Source organism: Chelon labrosus (assembly GCF_963514085.1).
Source record: "Chelon labrosus genome assembly, chromosome: 6".
Classification (NCBI taxonomy): Eukaryota; Metazoa; Chordata; class Actinopteri; order Mugiliformes; family Mugilidae; genus Chelon; species Chelon labrosus.
Window position 1 is genome coordinate 2,499,294 of NC_140342.1, and position 27,459 is coordinate 2,526,752.

The 27,459-nt window shown below is 39.8% G+C and overlaps 1 protein-coding gene across 3 annotated transcripts; it reads right to left on the minus strand.

Moving 5' to 3' along the window:
- On the minus strand, positions 1-27,159 carry asph (aspartate beta-hydroxylase). 3 transcript variants are annotated; one of them, XM_084546137.1, is made up of 11 exons: positions 26,990-27,159; positions 20,033-20,194; positions 19,125-19,169; positions 17,990-18,058; positions 7,445-7,534; positions 6,552-6,629; positions 6,167-6,291; positions 5,896-5,988; positions 3,836-4,706; positions 3,452-3,564; positions 1-2,563 (listed from the first exon to the last, which is right to left on the minus strand). In XM_084546137.1, the coding sequence occupies exons 1-10, from the start codon at positions 27,030-27,032 to the stop codon at positions 3,494-3,496; spliced, it is 1,647 nt and encodes a 548-aa protein (XP_084402263.1). In that variant the 5' UTR covers positions 27,033-27,159; the 3' UTR covers positions 1-2,563; positions 3,452-3,493. The 3 variants fall into 3 exon arrangements, with proteins under 3 accessions (XP_084402263.1, XP_084402264.1, XP_084402265.1); XM_084546138.1 differs by lacking the exon at positions 26,990-27,159 and adding an exon at positions 23,964-24,208; XM_084546139.1 differs by lacking the exon at positions 19,125-19,169 and having other exon boundaries at positions 26,990-27,158.
- Between the last annotated feature and the right edge of the window lie 300 nt (positions 27,160-27,459).

Below are 27,459 nucleotides of genomic sequence, written 5' to 3' on the forward strand. Positions count from 1 at the left end.
TGTTGTCCCAAACCTTTTATTGCAGCTCCCAGAACAGATCATTTACAGAAAATGGTGCCACTACAAATCTCCTTTAAACAATCCATCATTACTTTACAATAATTTAATCCCCACAGTCAAGAGTCCACAGGACCACATCAGACCTGCAGACTGAAGGTTATGATTGTCAGACAACACTGTGTGGCAAAGAGAGGCTAGTATTACATTTTCCCATTAGAGCCAGCTTGTCTCACCTGATCATGCATGCTTCCCTGCACACGGTCTCCTTCTTTGCTTAGAAACCAAGCTGCACATGCATCACTACTCTTTACAGCATGGACATGACTTCTGATCTGATATTAGTATTGAAAAGCAGACCTTCGGTTTCACAACGTTGCCGCCGTGTGGTTGCTCTTCTATTTTTACTTTATTGCTCTTCCTTTAGTGTTATTACAAAATAAAAGTTTGTCCTTAAGTAGTGCAGCCTCTTGAACCTGCCTGTCTACAAACAGCTTATGGCTTTGTGAGAAACTTATGTATTTTCTGAAAATCTTATTTCTCCAAATATCCTTTTTAAAATGTTCTTTTAAAAATCTAGAAGCTCTCTCTTAGTAAAGATAGTATTGTTCAATAATAAAAAGGTTTTACAGTTCACATTACAAAGTGTTAGGAAGTAGAAAAGACCAGCAAGTGTTACGGGAAAGACATCCTACAAAAAACCGCTACCACACACCACTGGAACGTGTTTCATCGCTAACAAACAACGCGGTTGTTACAGTGTGTGAGGACTAGAGACACAAAGTGGGACTGTGACACACACCAAGATAACAACTATTCCCACTAAATGTAGTGTGTTGTAACAAATTCTACGTGTTTTAAACATCGTACACCGTCAGTTTTCTAGCATCTTTGTGTGATGCTTCGATTTAATCCAGTTCAAGGTGATGTATGGGACAGACACCGGATGTTTATCTGCAGATTCAGCTCTCAAAACTAGATACACAAATACTCTTATTTGGCTTTCTTAGTTAAACATTTCTGGGCTAAGGTGGTGTGTTAAAAGCTACCATCAATCACACACACTATGATCAATTCTGATGTTACAAAGGAAAAGGGAGAGATGAATAAAGAAAGGTGGTCGGTTTCCCTTTAAGAAAGAATGAGGCAGCAAACATACTGATGACAAAAGACAAACATCATTGACTGGCAGCTTGTTATGCCAAGATTTCTACAGAAATAACACATCTGATCTTTCCCCCTCTGTGAACCGGAGATGATGATTCTGGATCACACAGGGTTAAAAGGCTTCTATCCTGCCTGAATCTGGCATCTGTCTAAAGCTGGTGTGTTTGAAATTAATGTCTGCTCTGTCCATTATGTCCTCATTAACATCACAGTTCAAACTCAAAAAGAGGAAGTTTAAAGTTACAGCTTCCGTTACTTATCTGATGTTCTTGGAATCACATCTGAAGATCAGAAAAACAAACAAACAAACAAAAAACCTAGAAATCTACAGAGCTCGCTCTCTCTCTCTCTCTCTCACACACTCACACTCACACAGAGGTTCATATAGTCATAGAAGAAGTTAACCACAGTCTCAAACTACATCCTGACATCTACAGCTCACAGAAAGGAATGATTAGCTAAAGATTTTCAACACACTCTTCACACTCCAAAACACACACACACACACACACAGCATTCTCTCTGAGTTCACGTGCTAGCATATGGCTCATCCTGGAGACGATGCATACTGAGTGGTAAAAGTAACTGTCTGGGTGAAGAGGTTGGGTGACACATTGCAACACTTTTGCATAGAATCCACACACAACACTGTAACTAGAAGTAAACACAGCTGGAGGACTGGCTCTCTACAATGATATTATGATAAAGGTGCACAACTGATTTGATTCAATGAATAAGAACTGAAAAGTTTTTGTTGGCTCCATCAGCAGGGCGGATTAGGAGATACCAGGTTGCCCCAGCCTCACAAAGAGTGAAGCTTCTGAACCAGCAAAGACCAGAGTCTGACTTAGAGATCGTTATGAAACCAAGCACAGATTTGTCTTAAGTCATGGACTTCAGCATCATTATGCTTGGCTAAAGAATTTAGCTCCAGGAAGCCGAATTATGTCACTGAGGGACTTCAAAATAAAGCTCCACACTGGTTTAATCTCCTTATAGGTACACAGTTCTGGTAGACTGGCTGTGCAAATACAGCACACACGCTTTACATGGCCTGGAAATCTGGCCATAGAACACAGAACTAAAACAAAAACACTCTGAACAAAACAAAAAAAAAAGAATGAGGAGCCAAACGCTCAAAAAAAACACACACAGGAGTAAAAACAGGAGTACCACATTAGTAAACAATTCATTCTCACACATTTACACTAAGAGGGAAATTTAAAGGAAGGTGTCAAAACGGTGGGGGGGGGGGGGGGGGGGGGGGACGACGACGGGGGAGAGGCGAGTGTTGTCATGACGACTCAATCGTATCTCTGGAGGTGGAGAGATGCATCATCATTCTGAGCGAGCTCAGGTGGTGCTGATGCAACATCAGTGGGTCCCTGTCTTTACGTTTCTGTGGGAAGAACAAGGAGGACGGTGTTCAGCCTTCACATGGGAACGCATCTCTTCATCTACGTCTCTGTCACTTTTAATTTGCATCTTACTGAAAAGTTCATTCAGTTGTACAACTCGGTGTGAATGAAAGATCTGACTTTTTTTGGATTGTTGGCTCGACAAAACTAGACTTCTTGGGATGTTGGACATTATAAAGGGAATTATTTCTATATAGAAGATAGATTGGCAGATTAATCAATAACCCAATGTCCTTCCACAGACTTTCAAGAAATACAAATAGATAATATGTTCCTCTGTCAAAGAGACAAAGTGCAGCTGACTATCAGTTCCACGTTGACTGCAGAGAGATGTTCCATCTTAAGCCTTCATGATTCATTCATTTTTATCATTAAGCCACGGTAAAAGCACAGTTAATTAAATATTGGAAAATGTGGTTTCACTCTACTTATTTACTGGGGTTGTGTTACAACATATGTGGTAACACTTGTAAGCCATTATTAAATCTATGTGACTTTATTGCTGTCTGGGCTATTGAAAACTGACTTGGGGACAATACAGAGTGACTGTGTTTTAGCTGTGCTAAATAATCCCTCAGATGCTGTGTATGAAAAACACGTATGAGATCTTATCAGTTTCTCTTTTTGAGGGACAGGTACAAACTTCTGCCGCTGTCTATTTCCTCTCATGCATTGCAGAAAGCACATGCTCCTCGGCTGTAGTCTCTCTGGCCTGCCTTCGTTGCCACAACTTCATGAGTTACATGGCGAACACAGCTTTGTCCATGTTCGCTAACTCACTTGTCTTGTTGGATTTGAAGCCAAATAAACCCACGTACTGTGTTTAAGCATTCATTGGTAACATGAAGTTGGTTTAAAACAGTGTTTACCTGTGGGCTCATCCTGAATCTGTTCCTCCGTCTCCACAAACTCTACTCAAACTCACTAACACTACGCCCACGTTTTTCAGCTTCCTCCTCTACCTCTTGTGGTTCTTCTGTCTCTGTGGAAAAAAATACTTTAACATATTATTCAGCATTGGTACACATAGACACCAATCATAACCATGATCTCCAGTACTCAGGCTCACAGCCTATTAAGCGCTATGTTAAGTGCTTACAGGGTCACAGGGTGAGTTCTACTCACACCAGTAGTACGTATTTTAAATATGCTTATTTCTATTTTTTTGGTTTAAAACATAATGTTAAGATCAAAGAGAAACACCAAATACAGTCTGCACACTTAATCCTTTTACTCATAGCTTTCTCTCTTACCTGTTTGCTCCTCCATTGCTTCATCTTCAGGAGTTGCCTCTGTGTCTTCTTCCTCACCATCCTCCTCTACTGGTTCTTCTGATGGTGCTGCATCCTCTTCTTGTGCTACATCCTCAACAGCTTCTTCTGTAGCTGCCTCTTCTTCAGCAGGCTCCTGCTCCTCTTCTGTTGCTACGTCTTCTGCAGCGTCTTCTGTTGCTGCCTCCTCATCTCCAGCTTCTTCTACATCCTCAGCAGCTTCTTCTGTAGCTGCTTCCTGATCTTCTGCTACATCCTCTGCAATTTCTTCTGTAGCCGCCTCCTCTGTGTCTTCTGCTGCTACATCCTCTGCAGCCTCCTCAACATCTTCTGCTGCTGCAGCCTCCTCAACATCTTGTGCTGCTGCAGCCTCCTCAACATCTTCTTCTGCAGCAGCCTCCTCAACATCTTCTTCTGCAGCAGCCTCCTCAACATCTTCTTCTGCAGCAGCCTCCTCAACATCTTCTTCTGCTGCAGCCTCCTCAACATCTTCTTCTGCAGCAGCCTCCTCAACATCTTCTTCTGCAGCAGCCTCCTCAACATCTTCTTCTGCAGCAGCCTCCTCAACGGCTTCTTCTGCTGCAGCCTCCTCCTCTTCAGTTTCCTCTGAAGGAGCAATGTCCTCTTGATCAGCTGGCTCCTCATCATCTTCTGCTGGGGCGTTCTCACCTACAGTCTCAGCCACCTCCTCAGCACCATCCTCCTCCACCTCGTCAACAACATCATCAGCCTCTTTTGCCGGTTCCTCCACCTCCTCTGCAGGCTCCTCAACGGCTGCCTCCTCGACAGCCTGGTCTGCCATCATTTCCTCTGCGACCTCTTCATCTGCTAGCTCCTCCTCAACTGGAGCAACCTAAATTCAACATTGCCAGGAATTATAAATTATAAAATGAATAATTTCATACAGCTAGAGAAAAGAACACATTGGTCAAGAAACAAAAGAAAAGCCATTTACAAAAAGATTAGGTTTAATATTCGAAATGATCTGGCCATGTCACACTATTAAGTTGTTACAATAAGTAGGGATATATTTGGCATTTCAGTTTAAACAAATATGTAATCAGCTGTGTACTGTCTGTACAGCAATTTTTACACTTTACAGCAACTTACTTATTTATTTATTTTTTTAATAAAAACACACTAGCTGCAGGTCATGAGCAGCTGCTCTGACTGGCAGTCACTTGAAAAACCAGAATGGCTGGTTATGATTTGTTTTTGATTTATGATTTGTTTTTTGTAGTCTGTTGATCCAGGCAAAGTAGAATTAGCAGAAAAGTGGATATTAACATGAATTTACTTTTACTACTTTTACTAAACACTGGATAGCAGGTACACTGGGGAACAGGCACCATTTTAGCTATCTACCGGTGGCACACTGTAGTAGTTACTGAACCTGATAACAGCTGACATGTATTTGATTATATTGTGAGATTTTAATGTTATCTGTATATAGTTTGTTTTAAACAAATATTACATGTTGAGTTTACAGAAGAGTTTGCAACTGCAACCATATGTATCTGTCTGCAAAAACATGTACCACTCCTGAGAGGATATATTTATATTTCATGATGTGAAAAATAGATATGTATAAGTGGCAATCTTCAGAAACATGACAAACAGAAACTATTTTTTTAGCAGTTGAAATGCTTCAAGTTTTAAAATGTTTAAATCGTAGAAGCTGCTGCTTTCTTTGACTGTGAAGAGCGGTATTAACAATCAGCAGCTGCTATTATTGCACTGCCTTATGTAGATGTCGGTGGCATGAGTTGGTCTTAGTCTTACAGTTTGTGCATGTTTTTGAAACTGTTCCGCTATTTCTACTGTTCTTCTATTAGGATAAATAGTAACTGATTAAGCCTATGGATTATTTTCCTATGCTGAGGTGCAGCTCATAAATCTGAGTTTGTGATTCATTTTTAAAGCCCCACTAAAGGTAAGAGAGTACAACTTCCTACCTCTCCTATTTCACCACAAACCTAGAAAAGTACGCCACTAGAAGGGCATTTTGGTGCCTTGCACTATGCAGCACAGTAACTACGTACCTCCTCCACTGCCTCCTCAATAGGAGCCTCCTCAACTTCATCCTCTACAGCAGACGGCTCCTCCTCCAGCACCTCTGGATCCTCCTCAATCACCTGAAAAGGAATACAAAATATAGATTCACACTAGAGTTTGTCCAAGTTTAAAATGAGTTAAATATCAAGGCTCTTGTACACATTTGATTTTCTCATCTTAAAGTTGAGAAAAATCTAGACTGAAATGAATGACTCTAAAAACTAGCAGTTTGCAGTTGGTTTTACAGTGAAAACCAACCTCAGGAGTTTCCACGGGCTCTGGTTCGGGTTCTGGTTCAGGTTCAGGTTCAGGTTCATCCTCTGGTTCAGGTTCAGCCTCATATTCTACCACCTCAGGCTCAGCTGCTACCTCAGATTCAGGCTCTAGAAGGGCAAAGCAGGGAGTTGTCAGACTCTGTCAGATACAACATACAGACACACATGCACACACAAGGCAAAGACCTGTTTCTTGCAAACACTGAATGCTTGCATTTTGTTTTCACGCAAACAAAAAATAAGCAAACAAAACATAATGTCCATCCATCACAGTAACATCGCAAAAGGAGCTTGACAGGCCTTTACATGCTGATGCAAGGTTCATATTTAACAATAATAGTTATGAGACATGTGTCTTGGTGTCACACCTGGTGATGCAGCAGTGTCCTCTGCCACAGCAGCTTCAATCACATCTTCCACCGGCAAAGGGTCAGGCTCAACAATAGCTGAGGAAGAACAGCATGAAGAACATGTGAGCATCTGAACATGCTGAATCACATATTGCACTATGCTTCTATTTTGTTGACTGGTAATGCAAATGCACTAAAAAAGGCCATGGAAAACAGATGGCTATGACAAAAGTACCCCTTAGATACAGCTGCTGTGGGAGAGAAAGGTTCACTTTGTACCCACCACAGTCTAAGGTCATCTAAAAAACCTTTTCCTTTTGAAGCATAATATCTGTCACAATTGTGACTGTTCTGATTTGGTCAATTTAAAATATAAAGCTGGTGTGAACCTAATTTACAGATACACCAATTGATATTAACAACAATTATTATAGGCAAGATCATGGCTTTAATAAATGCATTGTTTCTACACAAAGTAAAAAGGTATTACAAATTTATCATACAGTCTATGTAAAAGCAAAGTGAAGTGATACATAAAAGTGCTACAATACATGAAACATTCTTAGTTTTGTCATTCACCAATAAATAGATGGATTTGATGGGCTGACATACATTTAAATGGTTACGGGAGGGCAATAAATAGAGGAAGAGTGGGTGGGCAAATAATTTGGCTAGTAAGATAAATCAAAGTGTAAGAGTACTTTTGTCACTTGTCTGAGGTGTCTTTAAAGTACACAGAGCATTTAAACTCTCAGATGCTGCCATGATGTTTCTGATAACAGATACCACCAACCACAGACATAGTAATATCATGAAGATCACACATGTGCTCCGTCTTCCCTCATTATCCACCATCAGATTGTTTCTGGAGACAAAGTGTGTGACTGTGTGCCTACCATTGTGTATGTTACCTTCTTGTGTGGGTTCAGGTTCAGCAGCATCCACTGGGGCAGCAGCCTCTTCACTACGGGAGGTGACAACAACAGCCTTCTCTTTCAGTCCTACATGAGATGATGCACATGTTGTTGGCAGGAAATTCGTGTATGTGTATAGTGTAGACACAGGATACAGCGAGGACCATAAGATAGTAACACAGTTATGAGAATTTAGGCTCTACATGTCACCACAAAATATCTAAACCCAAACTACGCAGATGCAAATGGAAATGTGAATTTCAACTTTAATACAACAGTTTGATCAAACTTATACTAAATGTTTAGGAACTGCAACCATTTTATTGTTGATTTAGTAAAATACTGTAAAGATGCTCCCTTTGAACGCATGTTGTCAGTTCAAAGTAACAGATTAAATGTAAACAATTCAGAATTTTTAGCTGAAGAAATTCACTTCAACCAGAGGTGACTGTATGATGAAGAGCTGTAATTCCAAAACCTTTTCCCCCAAATCTGAAAAATAGCCTTAAATGAAACATTTCTGATTAAATCATTTAAAAAGGCTTGGGTTTCCTTTGCTGACTTTTACAACTGAATCAACAGAAAACTGAGATAAGTGATTTATGGTATGCCTTTAACTGACAGCAAATCTAAGCACTATTGAAAATGTCATCATCACATGATATTTTTTTAGAAAGGATGACATTTGAGAGAGATCAGCATCTTCTGGAATAAGTCTATTTCTGTTATGTTTCAATAAACAGGCATTTGAAAATTCCTTGCTAGCAAAACTGATACTTGTACAGTGTTCAGAAATGGATGACTTCAGATACTAAACGAAGGTTTAGAATCCCCCATTATACCAACTGTGACAGCTAAATGAAACACATACATACAGTACAAACATACAGTACGGAAGCTAGAGTGGTTCCTTCAGTCATTCTTGGACTACATCAGCACACCGTCTCCACACAGACATCTAGTCATTGACAAAACTCTGACAAACCCAGGAAAAAGGACTTAAGAAAAGAACCTAGAAAGGATCCAGAAACTTTATTGACAAAAGAAAATGGCATGTCCGCAACATAAAATTGTAAATTCAAAAACCCACATTTTGTAAAGTGGTCATAAGTGGTCAGGTGGACCATAAGTGGAAGATGAACATCTACTACAATTTAAATCTATATATAAATATTACAAACACTAAAGTACATCACACTTAATGTCAATACTTTAGAGCATACTGCAGTTTTTTTTCCTTCTGCCATCCTTCTCAATTATCCAAGTCTTCTGATCCTTTAGCTAAAATGACTAAGACAGTGGGAAAAGGCAGCTACAACATGTATACCAGTTAGCATGTAAACCAAAATTGTAGCTGCACTACACTAAATGACATCTTTGCTGCAACCCCACAGGGACACTGTAGCTGCCAGCTTTTTCCAGAACATTAAGTTTATTATTATCTTTTGTTATTATTAAACCAGTACCAGTTATGATGTTATGACGTGATAGAAAATGTCTTTTATTTCTTTAACCCTTTCAGCAAAGCAACTGCTCTTTTGTTTGTTACATATCTTTTCCTTTGTTGGGCTAACAGCTCTAACAAGCCAACAGATTTTTTGTGAGATATTTTTCAAGCTGATGTGTGCAAAATGGATTAGTGACTGAACAATAGCACAATCAGTCCGAAAACGAATCTATAATGGGCCAAACAGGGCTGGCCATTATGTCAATATTTACAATTACGCTGCGGATAAGATACCAGTGTGTTTGAATCGTGCAAATTAATTTTGTGTGATGAACTCCTCAAGTGCTGAATGTTGTATAAACAGTCAAAAACTGGTGAAATTCGTATTCAAAATCAGGATTAATAAATAGCATTAAGAATCTGACCAAATGCTTGATTCCAGCTTTGAGTCAGTTTTACTAGGACATTCTAGTCAGTACCAAATGACATTCAATACTCCTCAACACTGGCTTCCTATGGGATCAGTATATTTCTATGAAAATTGGTTACCTCTGACTTCATTTCTTGCCTCCTTTGTCAGATTTCCCCACTTTGCCTTTCTTTCTTTTATCTTTGCCAGACTCTTTCCCTCGCTCTTTGTCTTCCTGTCCTTTACTTCCCTCTGCCTCCACCCTTTTCTCTGACTTTTCCTCTTTCTCCCCTCCTTTCTTCAGTTTCTTCTCCCCTCCTTTCTCATCCTTGCTCTCATCTTCCTCTTTCCCATCCAGTTGTTTTGCCTTTTCATTTTGTAGTTTCTCCAGTGCCTTGTCAGTCTCTTCTTTCTCCATCTTCTCTTCTTCTTCCCTCAACCTAGTGGCCACTCTCTCCTTCACCCTGGCTCTTATTTCCTTCCTTCCCAACTCCAGCTCCTTCTCCTCCTCCTCTTTGGCCAGGAGCTGCCTGACTTCAGCCAGAGCCAGCTTGGCGAGCTTCTTGGCCTCTACACGTTCATGGATGATGGCCAGCTGCTGCTTTAGAGCCTCCCGAAGCTTCCAGCCCACGTCCTTGGTAGAGGAGGTTTCTGAGATGGACGATCAGTGAGATTGTTTTTTTTTTTTTTTTTTAACCACTCATGAAATCGTTATGGGATGGTGACCATGCTCAGATTCACTCTGTTAATGGACATCAACGCACAGCAGGCAGGCGTCAGTGTGCACATCAGCGGATGAATAAAGAACTGAATTATCCATAAAAAGATCACTCTCATGCTAAACGTCTCATCATTTCCTCCAAGTAATGTGCAGATTGTAAACAGCACAGGGTTGTTATTCTCAATTTTAAACTGGCTACAGGCACACAACAGGCACACAACAGGCTCCACACCAGATTTTTTAAAATGTACTTAAATCAAGTTAGTTTTTGACATGGATTGGTTTTAACAGTTTTAACTTATCAAGCACAGGCTTATCAATAACTTTGAAACAAAATAACTCGAGATGATACTCAAGTCTCCTATATTAAACTTAACATCTGCATTGTTAAGTTTGTCTATCAAATAAACAAATGTTCAGCAAGATGCTTGTCCCTTTTCAACCCATGCAGCTAGGCAGAACTAGGAACGCTGAGCACATACACGAACAAATAACAGTGCCGATAGTTTTAAAGATCTGGTTGAGAAATAAATCTGATTTGCCTACTGTCTGATGTAATAAGTTGTGAGTATGTCAAACTTTATCCATTAGTCTAGCCCACACTGTAGCACAGCACAGCTTCATGCATGTTGCTGCAAGATCATACCCTTCTTAGCTCCTCTCCTGGCCTCATCTCCAGGTTTTTCATCTGGTGTAAAGCACAAACAAATAAGTTATTCCTGTCAAATGTTTTACTTGGAATACTTCTACTGTATGTCGTTAGATGCCATGAAGCAAATTTACATAACAGTTTGGCCAACAGTTGTCGCCCTTTATGCACTAGCCATTTACACAACTTCATATATGTAGTTCACAAGAAATGCTATTTAAGAAAGGAAGTGGCTAGGACATCAATCAAGTCAAGTCTCTGAAAATTCTTAGACACAAGTCAAAATCAACACGTTTTCATGTGCAGAGGAGTACTGAGGTTTTGTTTTGTAAAATAAACTGAATAAAATGATGATTAAAAAAAAAATAATGATAATAAAAACGCCAGCTTGAATTTACTGCCACATCAAAATGTATAAAGTAGAGCAAACTAAAAGGCCAAAAACTAGCCGTCCACAGATGCCTAGAGATACTGGCTGCTCTCACTCCTGCAAGAAACTTTATCCATCTCCTCCCTCCTGAACTTAAGCAGGTCTGGAAGGACTAGGAACAAAAAGAAAGATAAAAATAGAAAAGAAAGCTGCTAGAAAGATGTCTTCACGGAAATCTCATGTACGAAGTATTTTAACTCCACAGAAACAAAAAAACAAAGAACAACTTATAAAAATCTGCAACACGGCTCTATAAATTATCTAACAGCTTGGGGAAAACCATGAGAACCTTTACACTAACATTACAGTGAAAGATTTGCCAATATGGTCTGTTGAGAAAGACATGATGCAAGTTAAATTTTGCAGAATTACACAATCATAGACCTGGGTATTTGCAGATTTCTGGATGAAAGAACTTTAGTCTAGGAATCATCTCTAAGCTGAGGAAGGAAGAGTGAATGTTCTGCTATGTCTCAGCAACCCAGGAAGCCGCAAGGCAGTGAGCTCAACAAACTGTCATCTAGACAGATATGTGTACCTCTCTGTGTGCTTCTATTCTTCTGTGTATTCCACTCCACTTAACTGATGTTTCAATGAACAGAAACACAGACAACACTGGAAATCGAAGAAAACAGAACCATACCAAATAGACAATATTATCAAGACACACTGAAGATATTATAGTTGTTGCAACAACCCCACTGTCAGACATTAGGACTGCTTAATGTGTTCTGCATGAGAGGTATAGGTGTGATTGAAAGAAGCCTGTCAGGTGGAAAGTAAATAACCTGAATGCAAAGGGCTTGGTTGTTTAAGATAAAGCTATGTAATTCTTAACACGCTGTACCTTTCGCTGTTAGTTTTTGTGCTTTAACAGCATTGTGGAGAGTGACCCCACCCCAGAGCAGGAAGAGCCTGTTTTTGAATCAGGCCTCACTCATGCATAACAGCCATCAGGTTCACTGCAATTCTGTTGACATAGAACACACACCCTCTGTCACATGGACACCTACACTAGCTTTCAGCTGCCTAAGCTTGTAGCAGCCAATAGTAGATTCAAGCATGAAGAATCAAACATGCCTCCTCTCTGCACAGGTCCTCTGTGATCTTAATATATCACACCCTTCCAAAGCAGCATATCTCTCACCTTTTACGCACAACTCAAACAAACTAATTTTACCTGAACATAGACAAACATGGGGATTATACAAGCAGCTTTTACGGTGGCATGGCTGGCAACTACCTGTAGGTATAAGACAATAGTCTTTATTTTAGGTCAAGAAAAAAAATAGGAGAATGGGACAGATACAGTGAAATAGTATTCTACTGAGACACTAGCAGAGATCTAAAGGTCTAAAGACCATCAAAAAACACAGCAGCAAGAAGCACTGAAATTTGATTTCTGTAGAATTCTCATGAACCTGATGGATGGGAAATACATGGTTGGCTTAATATACACCCATGAATTAATGAAGGCAGCCCTAAAAACCGTTAGCGCCTGATAATCCCATTTCCTTATGTATTAACATGCAATCTGCATCTGGATACGTGACCTGGTTAATGATCTTTGATCACCAGGCTTTGATTTTATTTTTAGTTATATATATATATGCGCGCTCTCATCATGTCAAGTACACCTGCATTGTGATTGGATCTCACTGCGTAAATTAGGAAGCTGTAGTGTCTCAAGTCAAAAGACCTATAACCTCCAGCTATACGGTCACAAAAAGTATACTTTGGTTTTTAGGCAACATTGCAGTCCACATACGGAGCAGGTAAATAAAGTAGCCCAGAATACTGTCATCAGTCTATGTCAAGAAGGGACCATCTGTATCCAAAGCCATTCTAGAGAAGAAAAAAAAAAACAGCCCCGTAGACGGTAATCAGTCATGTGACACTGGTCTCTGAAGACCTACCTTATGATTCCTTTGGCGTATAGCATTTTGGCACCTAGCCACAGTTGAAAGACTCCTCAACCTACTGGACTTATTTTTTCTTAGAACTTTTTAAATCCAGATACTGATTGCATGGTAGTACCACATAGAAAAGGTTCCAACACAAAACCAAGAATCTTTGAATCAATGGTTCTAAAAAAGTACAAATTCATGCTTATTGTCCAAGTATTTAGAGTAAATATTTTCATCCTCAGTTTTTATGCCATGCAGCAATATGAAAAAAGGGACAACTGAGCAGCTGTCCAAGTGCAAATTATCTTTGCATTTCATGTTGTTTCTAGTGTTGCTGGCTTTTAGCAAAAGGTTGTGCAGAAACTGTATTCATTTTGCTAAAAAACGTTAACAGAGTACTTACAAAAATGTTCCTGAGTATCAATTGTTTATCCTAGCAGAGGACTCGACATTACAGAAAATGCCTTCTGAAGGATTTAATTTTTGACAGTTTTTGTGGTTTGATGTAAATATAACCTGGGATGGGAACTGGGTGGGCCCCACAGCACACAGCTGGAGTCAAGTTATTGATATCCAGTGCTAATAATTCGGTAAAGGTGTCAAAACCTGCAAAAGTAAGCATAGGACAAATAATGTATAATAGTTTTGTTTCTGACGCTGTAGCTTTGGCTTCTGGACACCGAGGCCCCTCAGTCGAAAACAAGTGCACTGCAGGTTTGAGGCTATTGGTTATGGAGGCCGACTATGACGATCTTCTGTCCCTGATTTCCATCATCTTTTGCTCTTTTTCTTCTGACCGCTCCTTCATCCTCGTCCTCCTCCTCGTCATCCTGTGCCTCCACAGTTCCTCCCGAGACACTGTGTTCTTCTTCCAGGGGCTCCAGCGGATTTATGAGACCATACAGGAAAGTGAAGAAACCATTTAACCAATCAGAGCCGCCCTCCTCCACTTCTTCTAACCAATCCAGAAACTCGGATTCACCCTGACCATCGCCTTCACTGGTCAGGCCTACGCAAACAAAAAGGGGGAAGTGATGGAGGCATGGGTGGATGGAGGGGGAAATTGGGGGCAAAATGTGTGGATGTAAAGAAAACAAAGCGGAAAAAATAAAGAAGCAGAAAAAGAAAGGTGAAATCAAATGAGGAAAAAAGATGTACAGAAGAAGAAAGAGAAGGAGGGGAAAAACAAGAGGAGAAGGTAAGAGAAGTTTTAAGAGAAAGGTTAGGCAGCGAGGGAACTACTCAGGCTCTATCATTAGCAAAGAACCAGGCTGTCTGCACATGATCAACAAAATCACTTTTTTCCAGCTCGAGGCATTATTTTATAACGGATAGAGCAACAACCCTGAATAATGTAGCAGTGCTTGAATTTAAGACTTTAAAAAAAATACATAATTTAGTGATGGACAGTGGATATCGTGTGTAGACAGCCTTGGAATTATAAACATGAAGTCAGGCACAGAAGAAGAGGAAAAGCTAACACTGGGTTTCCATTAAACAGTGTTTGTATTGGAAAAGCTCAAAATGGTGTATACTTTTTCTACATGTACAGTGCCGCATAAAAATGACTTAAAACTGAACCCAATGAAACAGAAATATTATGCTTGGTTTATTTGTTTATTCCAGAAAATGACCCGATTATGACATATCTTTGAGGTGCCAAAGTAACTTGTAGGATTTCAGGTTAATTTCAAGGCCACATTAGAGTCCATATATGCGGAGGTGTTTCCAATCAATGTAATGAGACTTGCGTCAGTGACCCGTTCAGTTTAAAAAATAAAAATAAAATAGGGATTTGTCTAATCTTCACAACACATGTTTGTGGAAGTGTACGATGACACGGACAAACAAGCTTTCAGAGGACCTTAGAAAAAGAGGTTGGAAAATGTTACAAAACTATCTCTAAAGAGTTTGGAATCCACAAATCCACAGTCAGACAGATTGTGAACAAACAAGGAGATTTAAGACCACTCCATAGTAGTCTGAGAGATGATGAAGGAACTCAGGTTATCTTCTAAGCAACTAAATGCCTCCCTTACATTGGCTAATGTTAATGTTCATGAATCCACCATCAGGAGAACACCGAACAACCATGGTGTGATGGCAGGGAGGAAAGGACAAAGCCACTGCTCACCAAAAAGAACATTTCTTCCAGACTGCTATTTGCTACACATAATGATGACAATCCAGAAGACTATTGGGAAAATGTTTTGTGGACAGATGAAACCAAAGTAGGATTATTTGGTTTAAATAAGAGGATCTTGTCTGGAGACAAAATAACACTGCATTCCAGTTTTAGAACCTCATCCCATCCGTGAAACATGGGGGTGGTAATATCCTTGTTTGGGTCAGTTTTGCTACACTTGCGTCAGGATGGCTTGCCATCATTGATGGACCAGTGAATTCTGAATTATACCAGAGAATTCTAAAAGAAAATGTATGGACATCAGTCTGTGAGCTAAATAGAAGAATAAATGGGTGATGTAACAAGACAACAACTCCTAATATCCAAGTCTTTCTACAAAAAAAATGGTTCAAGAAAAATAAAATAATTTTTTTATAATTGGCATGTCAAAGTCCTGACCTTAAAACAATAGTACTGAGGGATGGGCTAAAATCCCTCCCAGGTGTGTTAGTTGCCGTTATAGCTGCACTAGGGAGTCACACCAGATACTCAAAACAAGGGTTCACTTACTTTGGCACCTTACATATATTTAGGAATTATTCATTTTCTTGAATAAAACAAATACAAAAACAGAATATTTATGTTTACTTTTTTAAATTTGTGTCTCTTTGTTTACTTTCATGAAAATCTGCTTTCTATGCAGAAATGTTGGAAATTCTCAGGGGTACTCGGTGTAAATCTGAGAAGCTGCAGTGCAAACAAATTCATGTAATCATGTAGCGTGATATCATGCTACAAGTCTTTCTTTGGGGGCATACATGGAATATGTGTGTTGAAAGGAATCCTAGAAGTGGCACATTACATTACTGCCTTCTCTTTAAATTTGTCAGAAAACCATGTATTAAAAACATAAGGTAAAGCTGTATGACAATACCTACAAGCGATATTTTAAAACTAAATGTTTTTAAGAATAATGTTATTTCACAAAAACCATCACCAGACAAACAGATTGAATCGAAAGAGAAAAGGTGCAAGTATCGGTCCTTGGTCAACGATGTAGGTAGGAGTGATGAGGATGAGCTTTGTGTCTAGGTATTCCTATACAAGGACATTAAAGATATTGAGCTAAAAACAGATGTTTAAAAATGCACAAGGGAGATTTAAAGAGGATTCAAATAAAGGGCAAGAGAATAAGAACAGCAGGTAGACAGGACCAATGTGTTAGGGGAATTTGAGTAGAAATTGTTACAGAGTAAATAGATTGAGGCAGAAAAGTTGCAGAGAGTGGAGAGAAAAAAATCCCCACCATACTGTTTATACTGTAGTGTAAATGTGTGCTTCTACAAGTTAGATGAGAACATCTTTTGATCCTCACTGGTGTTCATGTAAATGAAATGCAAATAAGTGGATAAAGAGAGATGCAAGTGATTCTTATGCCTGTAAAATGTCAGAGCCAAAGGAAATATTTTACCAGGCACAAATTTTTGAGTGACATAAAAACAAATATTCTGAGTGTTATCAAGGTGCTATGCAGAGCACTATGTCGTGTTAAGTTCAGAGTGTGTATTCTTTCATTGTAATGCAGCAAATTTGCATTCAGCTGTGGTATGGTGTGTCAAAACTAGTGTATACTGCATAATGCACACATTACTCTGTGTTAAATTGACAAGATTTTATAATGTACAAAAGCTCCTCCTGTCTAAAACCATACAACTTGCAGAAATAACAGCAATGAAGACATCATGTATTATATACCATATGTACAATTTCTTTTGTAATACTCTACTGTAATACTGAACCTCAACTACTATTCTCTTCTCATCCATTCTTCTACACACACAAGACAGTGACAGCAAAAAGGATAAGGAGGATCTGCTACGAAAGCAGAGGAGAAGAGCTGCTACAGGAGCCAGTACGGACAAGCACAAAGTGAGGGGGAAAAAAAAGCTCTTGCCCATGTGGAGTTTGCACATAGAAAATGTGATGAGGAGTGCTGTTCGGGCTGGTGTGTTTGGGCCTCTCAAGTGCCAGGTAAGAAAGAGGGCTCGGCTCATCAGGACTTCTCAGATGCCCGAAATTGCCTAAAGGCTTTCAATTTCCCCAGATCTGGTGTCCAGGAACTGTCCTCAGGGGTTTACATTCCTCCGGTGCATTGTGATTTGCTTTTTCATGTAACATTTTTGTAATTAAGTTAGTGTTGTTTTTTTTTTTATTCTGTGGAAATTCCAAGTATACATGACGAAACAGTCATGTGTAGTGCTGCAAGCCTGACCCTAAAAGTTAGGGATAGACAGTACTACCCCTGAACTAGGACTAAAACATTCTCAGGTAAGGCAGCCAAGTTCCTTCAAAAGTTCCAGTTCCCCCAAAAAAGTCGAAATCCTACTTTAGTCAAAGGCTCGTTAAACAAGCCCAACAGTGATGAACCTCATTAATTCAACCCTGTACACCTCATTGGTTTGTCATAGCCCTACTATGACGCTCCTAGCTTATTAATTTGGAACCTCATTTTTAGGGAGCTTTAGGAATCATGGACTAATTAAAACACATTCAAACACATACGAAATGTTTTGGATTATAGATTGTTCAAGAAAACTCAGAAGTGGACTTTGAGGGGCTCAGTGTTTTCACATGGCACCGTCTCCAAGATAACAGTCAGCTATTTGATAGTCAGCCATGCAAAAGAAACCCAAATCGCCATTTTGTGTAATTTACAAAAAACCCATATTATCAGTGACCTGCAGAAACTGACATGACTGCCAGATATCATATAGACTTTTTTTCTTCCCTGTTCTGCAAGAAAACTGACAGCTAAAACCAACATAAGTCATTAATCATAAGAAAATCAACTTGCCCAGAAGAACTTTGGCATCCTCGACATCAAAATCACCATCACCGTCTGTATCGTATGCCACCAGTTTACCTAGAACAGCGAAAAAACAGTAGATTAGGGTTTGTCATCCTATGGACCAAAGATACATTTATTTTTTTTATATTTTGTTTACAGTTATACATATTGAATGCATTATTCAAAACAAAAAGAGGTTTGCACTTTGTCCAAGTCTATCTTAGTAACTTTCCCTTCTCATATACTCACATGCACATTTGCGGTGTTTAATTGGTGTATTGTTTCTATGGCCAATGCGAAATGATGAAGACCCGCTGTGTTCATTTTGCAAAAAAAGAATGCATTCTACAGTTCTGCTGCGGTTTCACTTGAAAAATGAAAAACTTGCTCTTTAAGGAAATACTGACTGCTTATCAAACCTCGGTGTTGGAAACAACACAGACCAGGTAGATGAAAAGCAAGTGTTACCTACCAGAAATAGATTTTGTCTTGTTGACTCGGTTGAGTTATTACATTTCTTTTTTGTAATATGTACTGGGTCTACTGCATGAGCCACAGATATTTTGACAGCACTGGAGTCATAGAAGAGGAGGTTTAACAAATCCTTCAAACAGAAGACTTTGATCTAAAAAAGGGAAATAAGTCTAGTAGAACATGCATATATTCCTTTGCTGCTCCAAGAACAAGGAAGGTGGCTTCTAATGGTCTCCTTCTAAAGGATAGTAGTTGAGACAACATTTGCCAATAAATGTCAAATTTACTTGTGAGATATGCCTTTCAAGATGGCTTTAATTAGAAATTGGCCACTTTCTGCAGTTTTGAAGATTACATGTAGGCTAGATTTATGCACGTACCCCATAATATGTTTGTCCTTTAACATTAGTGTTAAGAAATGGGTTGAGTTTACGAATACACTGAACCTTCCACAAAACAACATTATAAACTGGCCTATAATGGTTACCTTATTATACTAGCAAACCACTTAATGGGCACTTAATTTCGTTAGCTATTTTAGATCCAGGATTCTGAAAAGAGTGTGTAAAGGAGTGAGGGAAATATTTTGATAACAATAGTGACTTTAGACAACAGTAACCATTGATGTTAGCAGAAGTGTCAGAGAAATATAGCTGGAAATGTTTACCTTGCAAGGCCTCAGACAGGTTAATTTGTAAGCCCTTAGCCTTGTCTGCATGCAAAACATAAAACATACATGTAACAGCAAGATTAAGTAATATAACAGCACAGATTCATATTTCATACATTAAGAGCAGATACATGGTACTACATACTACACAGACAAGAACCTACAGTTTATCATTAGAAGTACACTAGTAACAGACAGCCAACTGCAATCAAAGAAACACAGGCATGCATCTAACAGAACATGTCAATAAAAGGGATGAGTTGTTAAAGTGAAGTTGCAGTATAGATGCAGTATAGACTTGGGCCCACATGCAACAGAGCAATGAGACAGCAATGTGTCTGCATGTAGTTTTTTGAGTTAGAGATATCTTGCTGTGATAGATGTAACTATTGTAATGTTATCAAAAACTTTAAATTAAAATTTACAATCAAACGTGACGTATGCACAAGCGCTGCATTTGACAATATATGCTTAAGTAACAACATAATTTGGATGCTCATCGACTAATGACGTTCTTAACCTAGTGTTGTATATTCACTTCATTTGACTGACTCTTGTGTTATGGCTGCTAATTTTCATACAATTTACTTATGTGATTGGTTTAAAGTGTTGATTAGAGAATGCAATAAATAAAAATGAAGGACTGAAGCAGACTTATGTCTGTAAAGTAATAGCAGCTGATGTGACTTTAGTGTTCTGACAAATACTATGGTTAGACTGGTTTCCATTAAGGGTTGAAGTTCACATTTTAGAGACAGATGGCAGGTGTTAGGTCTGTTTAAAGAAGACGTCAAAGTAGTTGTGGCCACACCTTTCCAGCAATGTACATGAGGTGGCATGAACACATTAAATCTGCTCTTTAAGCCAAGTGTGTGTATATGCGTTTTTAAAAACCATGTACCCACCAAGGACTCCCTGATAGTCAACCAAGTCAAAGTAGACCACGGCTACAGATGTCCAGACACCCAGCAAGGCCAGCACGATGAACCAGGTGAAGAAGCTACTGCTGCTGGACCCAGAGTCTGCCTTCTTTCCATTCTTGCTGGCTGACTGGGTTTTAGTGCCATCTGTAAAAGACAAAAACACTTGATGTCAGGTTGAGGATTTGGCATTCATTTTTACACAAATAATGGAGGTTTCATCTAAGGCAGAACATGCTAGTTGGGTTACCTGCTAGAAATGAGATAAGAATATCCTTTAAATTTATCCCACAGTGGGGATTATATTATCATTATAGTGAAAATTAAAAACAAGAGCTTCAAAAGTCTACTGAGTAAGTCACAGTGACAGCAAAATGGACAGTAACTGCAACATTATGGAACTGAAGTGGGGTATCTCTAGAAACACAATGAAACATGCCATTTGAGATGGCACTAACTTTACACATGTTTTACATCTGGGTTATACCTGCTCACATCTCTTCCCACAATAAAACTGTAATCATTTGTTGATCAAGGTTTGGTTTGATTTATTCTCACCCTTTAACTTCCATGCAAATAACAAACAACTGTCATGTGGACAGACTTGACATAAACTGCTAACACGAACATGCTATGAAATGTTTAGCTTTTAATTGTGAATCTGGCGATATCAAGTTGTCTATGATATCTACACTAACCACAGAACTGGCTATATGGAAAGGAGCAGAACAAATAGATGCAGACAAATAAAACTATATCCAAGAAGCTATTCTGGGAGTGTCAATGACATCCCACAATGCATGATGGGAGAAAATAGTTGCAGAGAGAATGAACAGGTGCTCTGAAGTCCGCTACATAGTGCTAGGTCAAATCTTCCAAACACTCATCCAGTCATACAGGGTTGACTCTTAACACTGTACAAAACTGAAAATCTACTTACACAGCTGAAATACACATAATATTCCAAAAGCCCCTAACATGTTAGAGAAGTCATTACCATCACATCCTCACAGAGTGCGATCTGTGAGGTTTTTGTGGTTCTAGTTTGTGGTTCTATTGACCTAGCCCAGAAACAAAAACACTGGAAGTGAGAACACGGTTTGCATGTTTGCGCATAGTTGCAATAACCATGTTCTGAATTAATCTAAAAGTGGACATGAATGGTCAAAAATGCAAGAGTAAATACAACAGTACAACATGTATTACTCCCAGTTAAACTACTTCAGTAGATGACAAGAAAAACTAAACTAAAACAAAAAAAATTCTGACAGAGCATTCACTGAAATAAATGTTCTTCCCCTTACTACAAACAATCAGACCCCTGCAATGACCTCCACACGTTGCTTTGTCCTTCTCTGTTCTCCAGGTCAATAACACTTGAAAGATCACATTCCTCACCTTGCATTTCCCCAGATATCACTGTTGGGATTGCCGTGACGGGAGGGGGGGTGGCAGACTCGGCCAGGGTCGCTGGATCACCCATCCCTGCTGTATGACAGCTTGACTTGCCAACTACCCAAATAAGAAGTTAACCGGCCAAAGAGACAACTGCAGTCCCAGCTAAATTAGAAGAACTGCTTTGCCTTCCTCTCTCTTGTCCCCTCCGTGCCTCTATCTGGCCCTCCCCTCTTTCTTTACTGGCTTTCTTCCTCTTGCTCATCTGTCCATCATCCTAACTCTTTGTCACTATTTTCTCTTGAGTCTGCTATGACTCAGGAGGTCATAGGCAGCTATTTATAGTGCTGTCAGACCAGCTGGCCCTGACATACATAGTGAGGGAAGAACACAGCCATTAACAACAGTAACAGGCTGGCCTGGCATTGCCCGTGTTTCCACTGCTTGATATAGTATGAAGTCATTGTACTATATGATGTTCTTTGCAACACTTTGTTGACAAAAAAAAGCATTTATTCTATCCCTTCAAGTATTATTAGAGCAGGAAGATATAGGCAAATTGGGAAAACACCATGGTTAGATGGGTAGTGGTCCTGATCAAGATATTTTTAATATCATCTGATTCAGCTAGTATCCAAAAGCAATCTTTAGCAATTGTTAATGGCTGCTCTACTCTAAAACCAAACTTGAACATGACTGTTGTGTGGAAGTACTTTACACTGTGTTCCATTTAAGACAGGCAGGCTTGTGTGTACTTGTGTGCGACATAAGTGCCTGTAGTTGCTGGAAAGCGTGTGAGCTAATACTGCTAAAAGCTAACCACATGAATCCAACCCTGCGGTCCCTGTTGCAACATCGTTTATGTTGCTGTCAAGCAGAGACAGTGTGCCAATCTGTTGGACTGTGAAGGAAAAATAAAGGGTCCACTTCACAAAAGTTTGTTAAAATGTAACTCTCCCTCCACTTCCCCCAGCCCCAACTTCCCCTGTGGGGAAAAGATGGTTTGGAGACAAAGATTTGCCAGGCCTGTCACGGGTCACTGTGTACATGACATAACAATCCTATTCTCAACACAGACCAATCAAATTATTTGAACAATAGGTTGTAGATCTATCCAGTTGCATTCAGCTGTATTTTTCCTCTTAATCAGTCAAAACACTCCCCATTATGAAATCCAAGTGTCGTGTTACCAGATTCACATTCTGTAAGATGGTGTAGCTACACCAGGCTATCGTAACTGAGTTTTGTCTAACTAACTAACTAACTAAATTTTGCAACGTGGATGTTCTGAGAGGTGGTAGTACCAGGGAGAAACATCCACAGAAGATGCTAATGACTTCAGCAGGCATCATACAGCTATTACTAGCTTCAAGTCAAGCTATACATCAAGGAGCTATTTATAAAAGATAATTAAGTTTGTTGTAGGTTTTTATTTTGTTTAAACCATCCAGTTGTAGGTGTTTTGTGATTAGAGCCAAGATAATTTTAGTTTCACAATTAATGTTGCACAATGGCTCTACTGTTATGTATAAGCTAAAATTAAAATCTTTAATGAGAAGCTAAGACGCATGCATTTTTTCTTAATGCACTGCAGACATATTCAACTGTCAACCATATAGGTCTACATTAGATTGACTGACACACGAACAGATGGGGACTCGGGTCGGCCTGTACCATTGACTGTATACTAGAGAGGCCAACATCATAAGACAATATATGAGAAAGGCAAATACTCAATATTAAAACGATCAGAATTGAATTGAGGCTGATCAGTACATCCCTACATTAGTAGTAGGGGGTTTGGTATTGATTAAATTGATTGGTATTGATTAAATCATACCACATTCATTTACACAGGACAACTACTGCATACTAACTGTGTATATTAGCTGTGTATATTAATGTATCTGTGGCCCAAGGCACAAAATACCTATCTAACATGCTGAGCCAGCCCTTTTTAAACTTTGGATTGTGGGAGTATGGGGGGGGGGGGGGGGTCATGGATTAAACTACAGTGCACAGCTACAGGCACTAAGGATTGGAAATGAGTTTTAATAGGATGCACAATAAAAATAAATCCTAACAACTCATTTTAGTGCAAAATCAAACAGCTAAACCTAACCCTAGTTAGTTTTATGGCTGACACTGCCTCAGCCCTCAGTACCTGTGTGGCAACATATTTGGCACAGCAAGAAATTCTTGTTTTCACTTCCAGCTTATTCCTTTTAAAAATCAGCAATAGTACTTGGTTTAATACTTGATATTTTTTTACCATAACTGAAATTAAGTCAAAGTAATAAAACCGCAAAGATAAATACACATCACTAACTAAACTCAAAGTGTCAATGCTACCAGTTCACTGTTCTTCATCACACTACTGATAGATGCATAGTCTAATATGGATGTGCCTCAGATACAAACGATAAAAATAAACGAATAGTTGCCATCCAACATGGCCATCCATGCACACACATAAAGAAACTAGCAGTTCAGAAACACAGAAAACATGCAGTAAACATACCGTCTTGTTCTTCTGTACACTCCATTGTGATATGACCACAACAGCTAATTCACACACACACACACACACACACACACACACACACAGCCTTTTCCAAATATAAAAAAAAAAGAATCCTCTCCGTCTGTTGAGTCTCTTCTCTGTGACACTTTGTAGACACTGTTCAGTCTGAGCAGCTCCTCTTAAGTCTTATGTAAGGGCTGCTGTGCACAGTCTTCCAACTTGCTTCCCTTCCCTCTGGCTTTTAACAAGCATGCTCATGCGTGTACACACACACACACACACACACACACACACACACACACACACACACACACATAGGGGTTTTCATAACTTAGACGATATTCCAGCTCTACAGATTATCTAACCTTTGACACTGCTGACACAATCCAGACCTCTGATCCTTACCCAACCCTGTGTCCCGAAGTCAGCCAATTTCAGCTAAATTTGTCATAATTTGACATCTTCCAAGCTTTAGACTTCCTACACTCCTTCAGTTCAGTACCGACACTGTACTGACAATGGCACAAGGGTAGTTTCATAGTGCCAGGATCTTAAAATGTTACACAGTGAAAATCCACTGATGCACTAGTGCCTGTGATGTAGGAGCAACAAAAAAGACTTACCCATACCTTTACCTCCACCATTTATAACCCCATACCTTCTATACCTGCTATTGCTGTGAGAAATATGACTAGTTTTAGCTCAAGCAAGATTGAGTTGAACTTGCAGTATTAAACTATTAAACTTATGGGATTCCATAAACTCTAAATTACTCAACAGTTTTATTCAACAGCAGGCAGCATGATGCATCTCCAAGTCAAAACTGACACAGATACACACACACTGCACTCCAATGTCATGCAAGTCTTCCATCTACAGGGTTTAGTGTAGAAACAGAGCACACTACAAATGCAATGGACACAGCATCACACATCAGTCCAAGAGGAACAGATATTGCTGTTACCCTTCCGTTTCTGCATACTTGAGCAACTCCCAGCCCTAAGGAAAAGAGAGCAGGAGGAGCCCTGAGGGATTGTGGTGTAAAAAGTAAAAAAGATCATGTGACAAGCAGGGGAAAAATAAATGGACAAAGTGTACACACACACACTTTACTTAAATATACTTCATTGTCTGCGTAGGGAAATTTGTTTTGGGCTCCAGTGCTGTTCACATAAATGCTTCCACCAAACCATAAAATCATCCACAGAAATACACTAATGGAAAAGATAAAACCATCTGCTGTATTCTCAGCGATCCATGATCCAATTAACCATACAATCAAATGTTCACTATTTACACTTTAGCTTTAACTTTCAGTCCTGAGTTAGTTTGATAACATGACAACTCAGTTGTGAATTGAGCAATATATCCACATTTTAGACTGTCACATGAATATTAAACATCCTTGTTACACTAAATACATTAAAGTAGTATTAATGCCATTCAAGTTGAATAATGTTACATAATAATGCATGCTAGAAATTGTATGACCATCCTAACTTCATATATTTTGTACAAGCAGCTTGTTCCTTTGTCACCACAACTCCATGCACAGGGGCTGTGGAGGGTGAGGTTGTGAAACTGAACACTTTGTTCCCTGAACTTTTGTAAACTTCACTCTGCTCCTTGATTTTCTGCAACGTGGATGTCAGATAAACCTACCATCAATACAGTGGTACAATTTGGGGAAAAAATTGCATATTTGAAAGCTGCATCGTGTGCATGACTTTGCATGAGGTAAACTTTCAACTAACTACACCTTTAGACTGGTAGCATCCTGAAAAGCCCCGTACAGTCGACAGAGGACACGGTGTCCTCAAAGCTGAACCAAGCGTGCCTCCTATAGCTGGTACCATACACAACAAAAGTTCGCCCACAGCCACGTGTCAGCACGAAAGTTATTACTGCCTTTTAATGAAAATAAAATACAGCATGAAAATGCTTCTGTATTCTGTTAATCGGGCGTTACTGAAGGTAACAATTTATAGATATTTATCTGTTTAATTACTCTCTGTAGAAGCGTAAGAACCTTAAAACTATGAGAGCATTCAAACCCGAGACTTTGGCTTAATAACAATAAGAAGCTGAAGCGCTGAGTTTGCTTTATTGATTTAAGAGCACTGTCGCACGTTGGATGTGTGCCATGGAAGCGGAGCTGAGCTCGACGCTCTACTGAGGTCCTAACACGACAACATCAGCGTGTTGAATGCATAGGGTCCGGATTCAAGAAGACCCCCAGGAGCCACGTATAACCCCACCCGCGGCTTCTTATACTGACACGTGAGCATTTAGAAAAGTGACTGGACTAAACTGGGGGCGGGATGCCTCGCGCCCAGGGGTTCACATATGGTGGTAGTAAGGCTGGGACAACCGGGCGTCTCGGTCCTAGAAGTACAACGATGAAATGGCCTACATTTCCAGCCGAGCTATGGAGGCTTCACACGAGACTTGGAAAAAAGACGTGAAGCCACACGAGAGAGGACTAACGTTATCTCTCGCGTGCAAAGAGGTGTGTGACAGTAATCCCGGGAGCGAGAGTCGCCATGGTAAACCTGCCTGGACATCGGATAAACAGCTGGTGTACCCAGACAGAGCCCCTGTACCGGTTTAAAACATTCCACAGTACTAGGAGCAATGAGGCAAAGGCCTTTCTGGCGCCTGGATAATATAAGACTAGATTGGCAAGCTGAAGGCAGCTCTAAAACCTCATTCATTTCGACGCAGCCTATGTTCTATCGTTAACGCGGTACTATTATCAGGACGTCGTTTAAATAAACGTGCTTAGATGCTCCACTGGACCTGCTTAACTATGAGTAAACCAACTGACTTGCACAGAGCAACCAACACGTCGACACAATTTTCTAAAGCTAAATTAAGCTAGCTAGCCAGGGATAGGGCCCTGAATGAAATAACAGCTTGACACCCGATTAACTTTCAAAGGCCTGGTGGTGAAAGCTAAAGGCTGCAACGCATCATCCCCAACCACTGAAATGACAGAATGAATAGGAGAGGCAGCAACGCACCTTTTGATTTTACGTGCACTTTGGCGGTCTTCTTTGAAGCCATGACGAGTCTCCGGCAGCCGGACTGGTTTACTTCAAAAAGAGAAGAGCAGAATGGGGACTGGACCTGCCTGACAGTATTTCTAGCAGTAAAAAGAAATCAAAATTGTTCCTCCTGGCTCATAAAACTCACAACCAAAGAAACCCCGTCCACTTTAGGACGAACAGCTCTCTCAGCCAATGGAAAGCTTCTTCCACTAAAAAGTGGGCGGGCTAAATAGATTTCCGACCAATGGAATTCGAGAGGCGTTGGGCTTATTCAACCGTGTGGATAGTCTTATCTTTGCCCCGCCTCCCTCGCTCCTCTGGAACGTGGCAAGATGGTAGATTCCCTGGCATCGCGTTGTTTCCCTGTTTTTTTTCTCCACACGAATTTAAAATTTAAATGTCGAAAACGTCAGCGCACACGGACTTCTGTCGATAACAACACG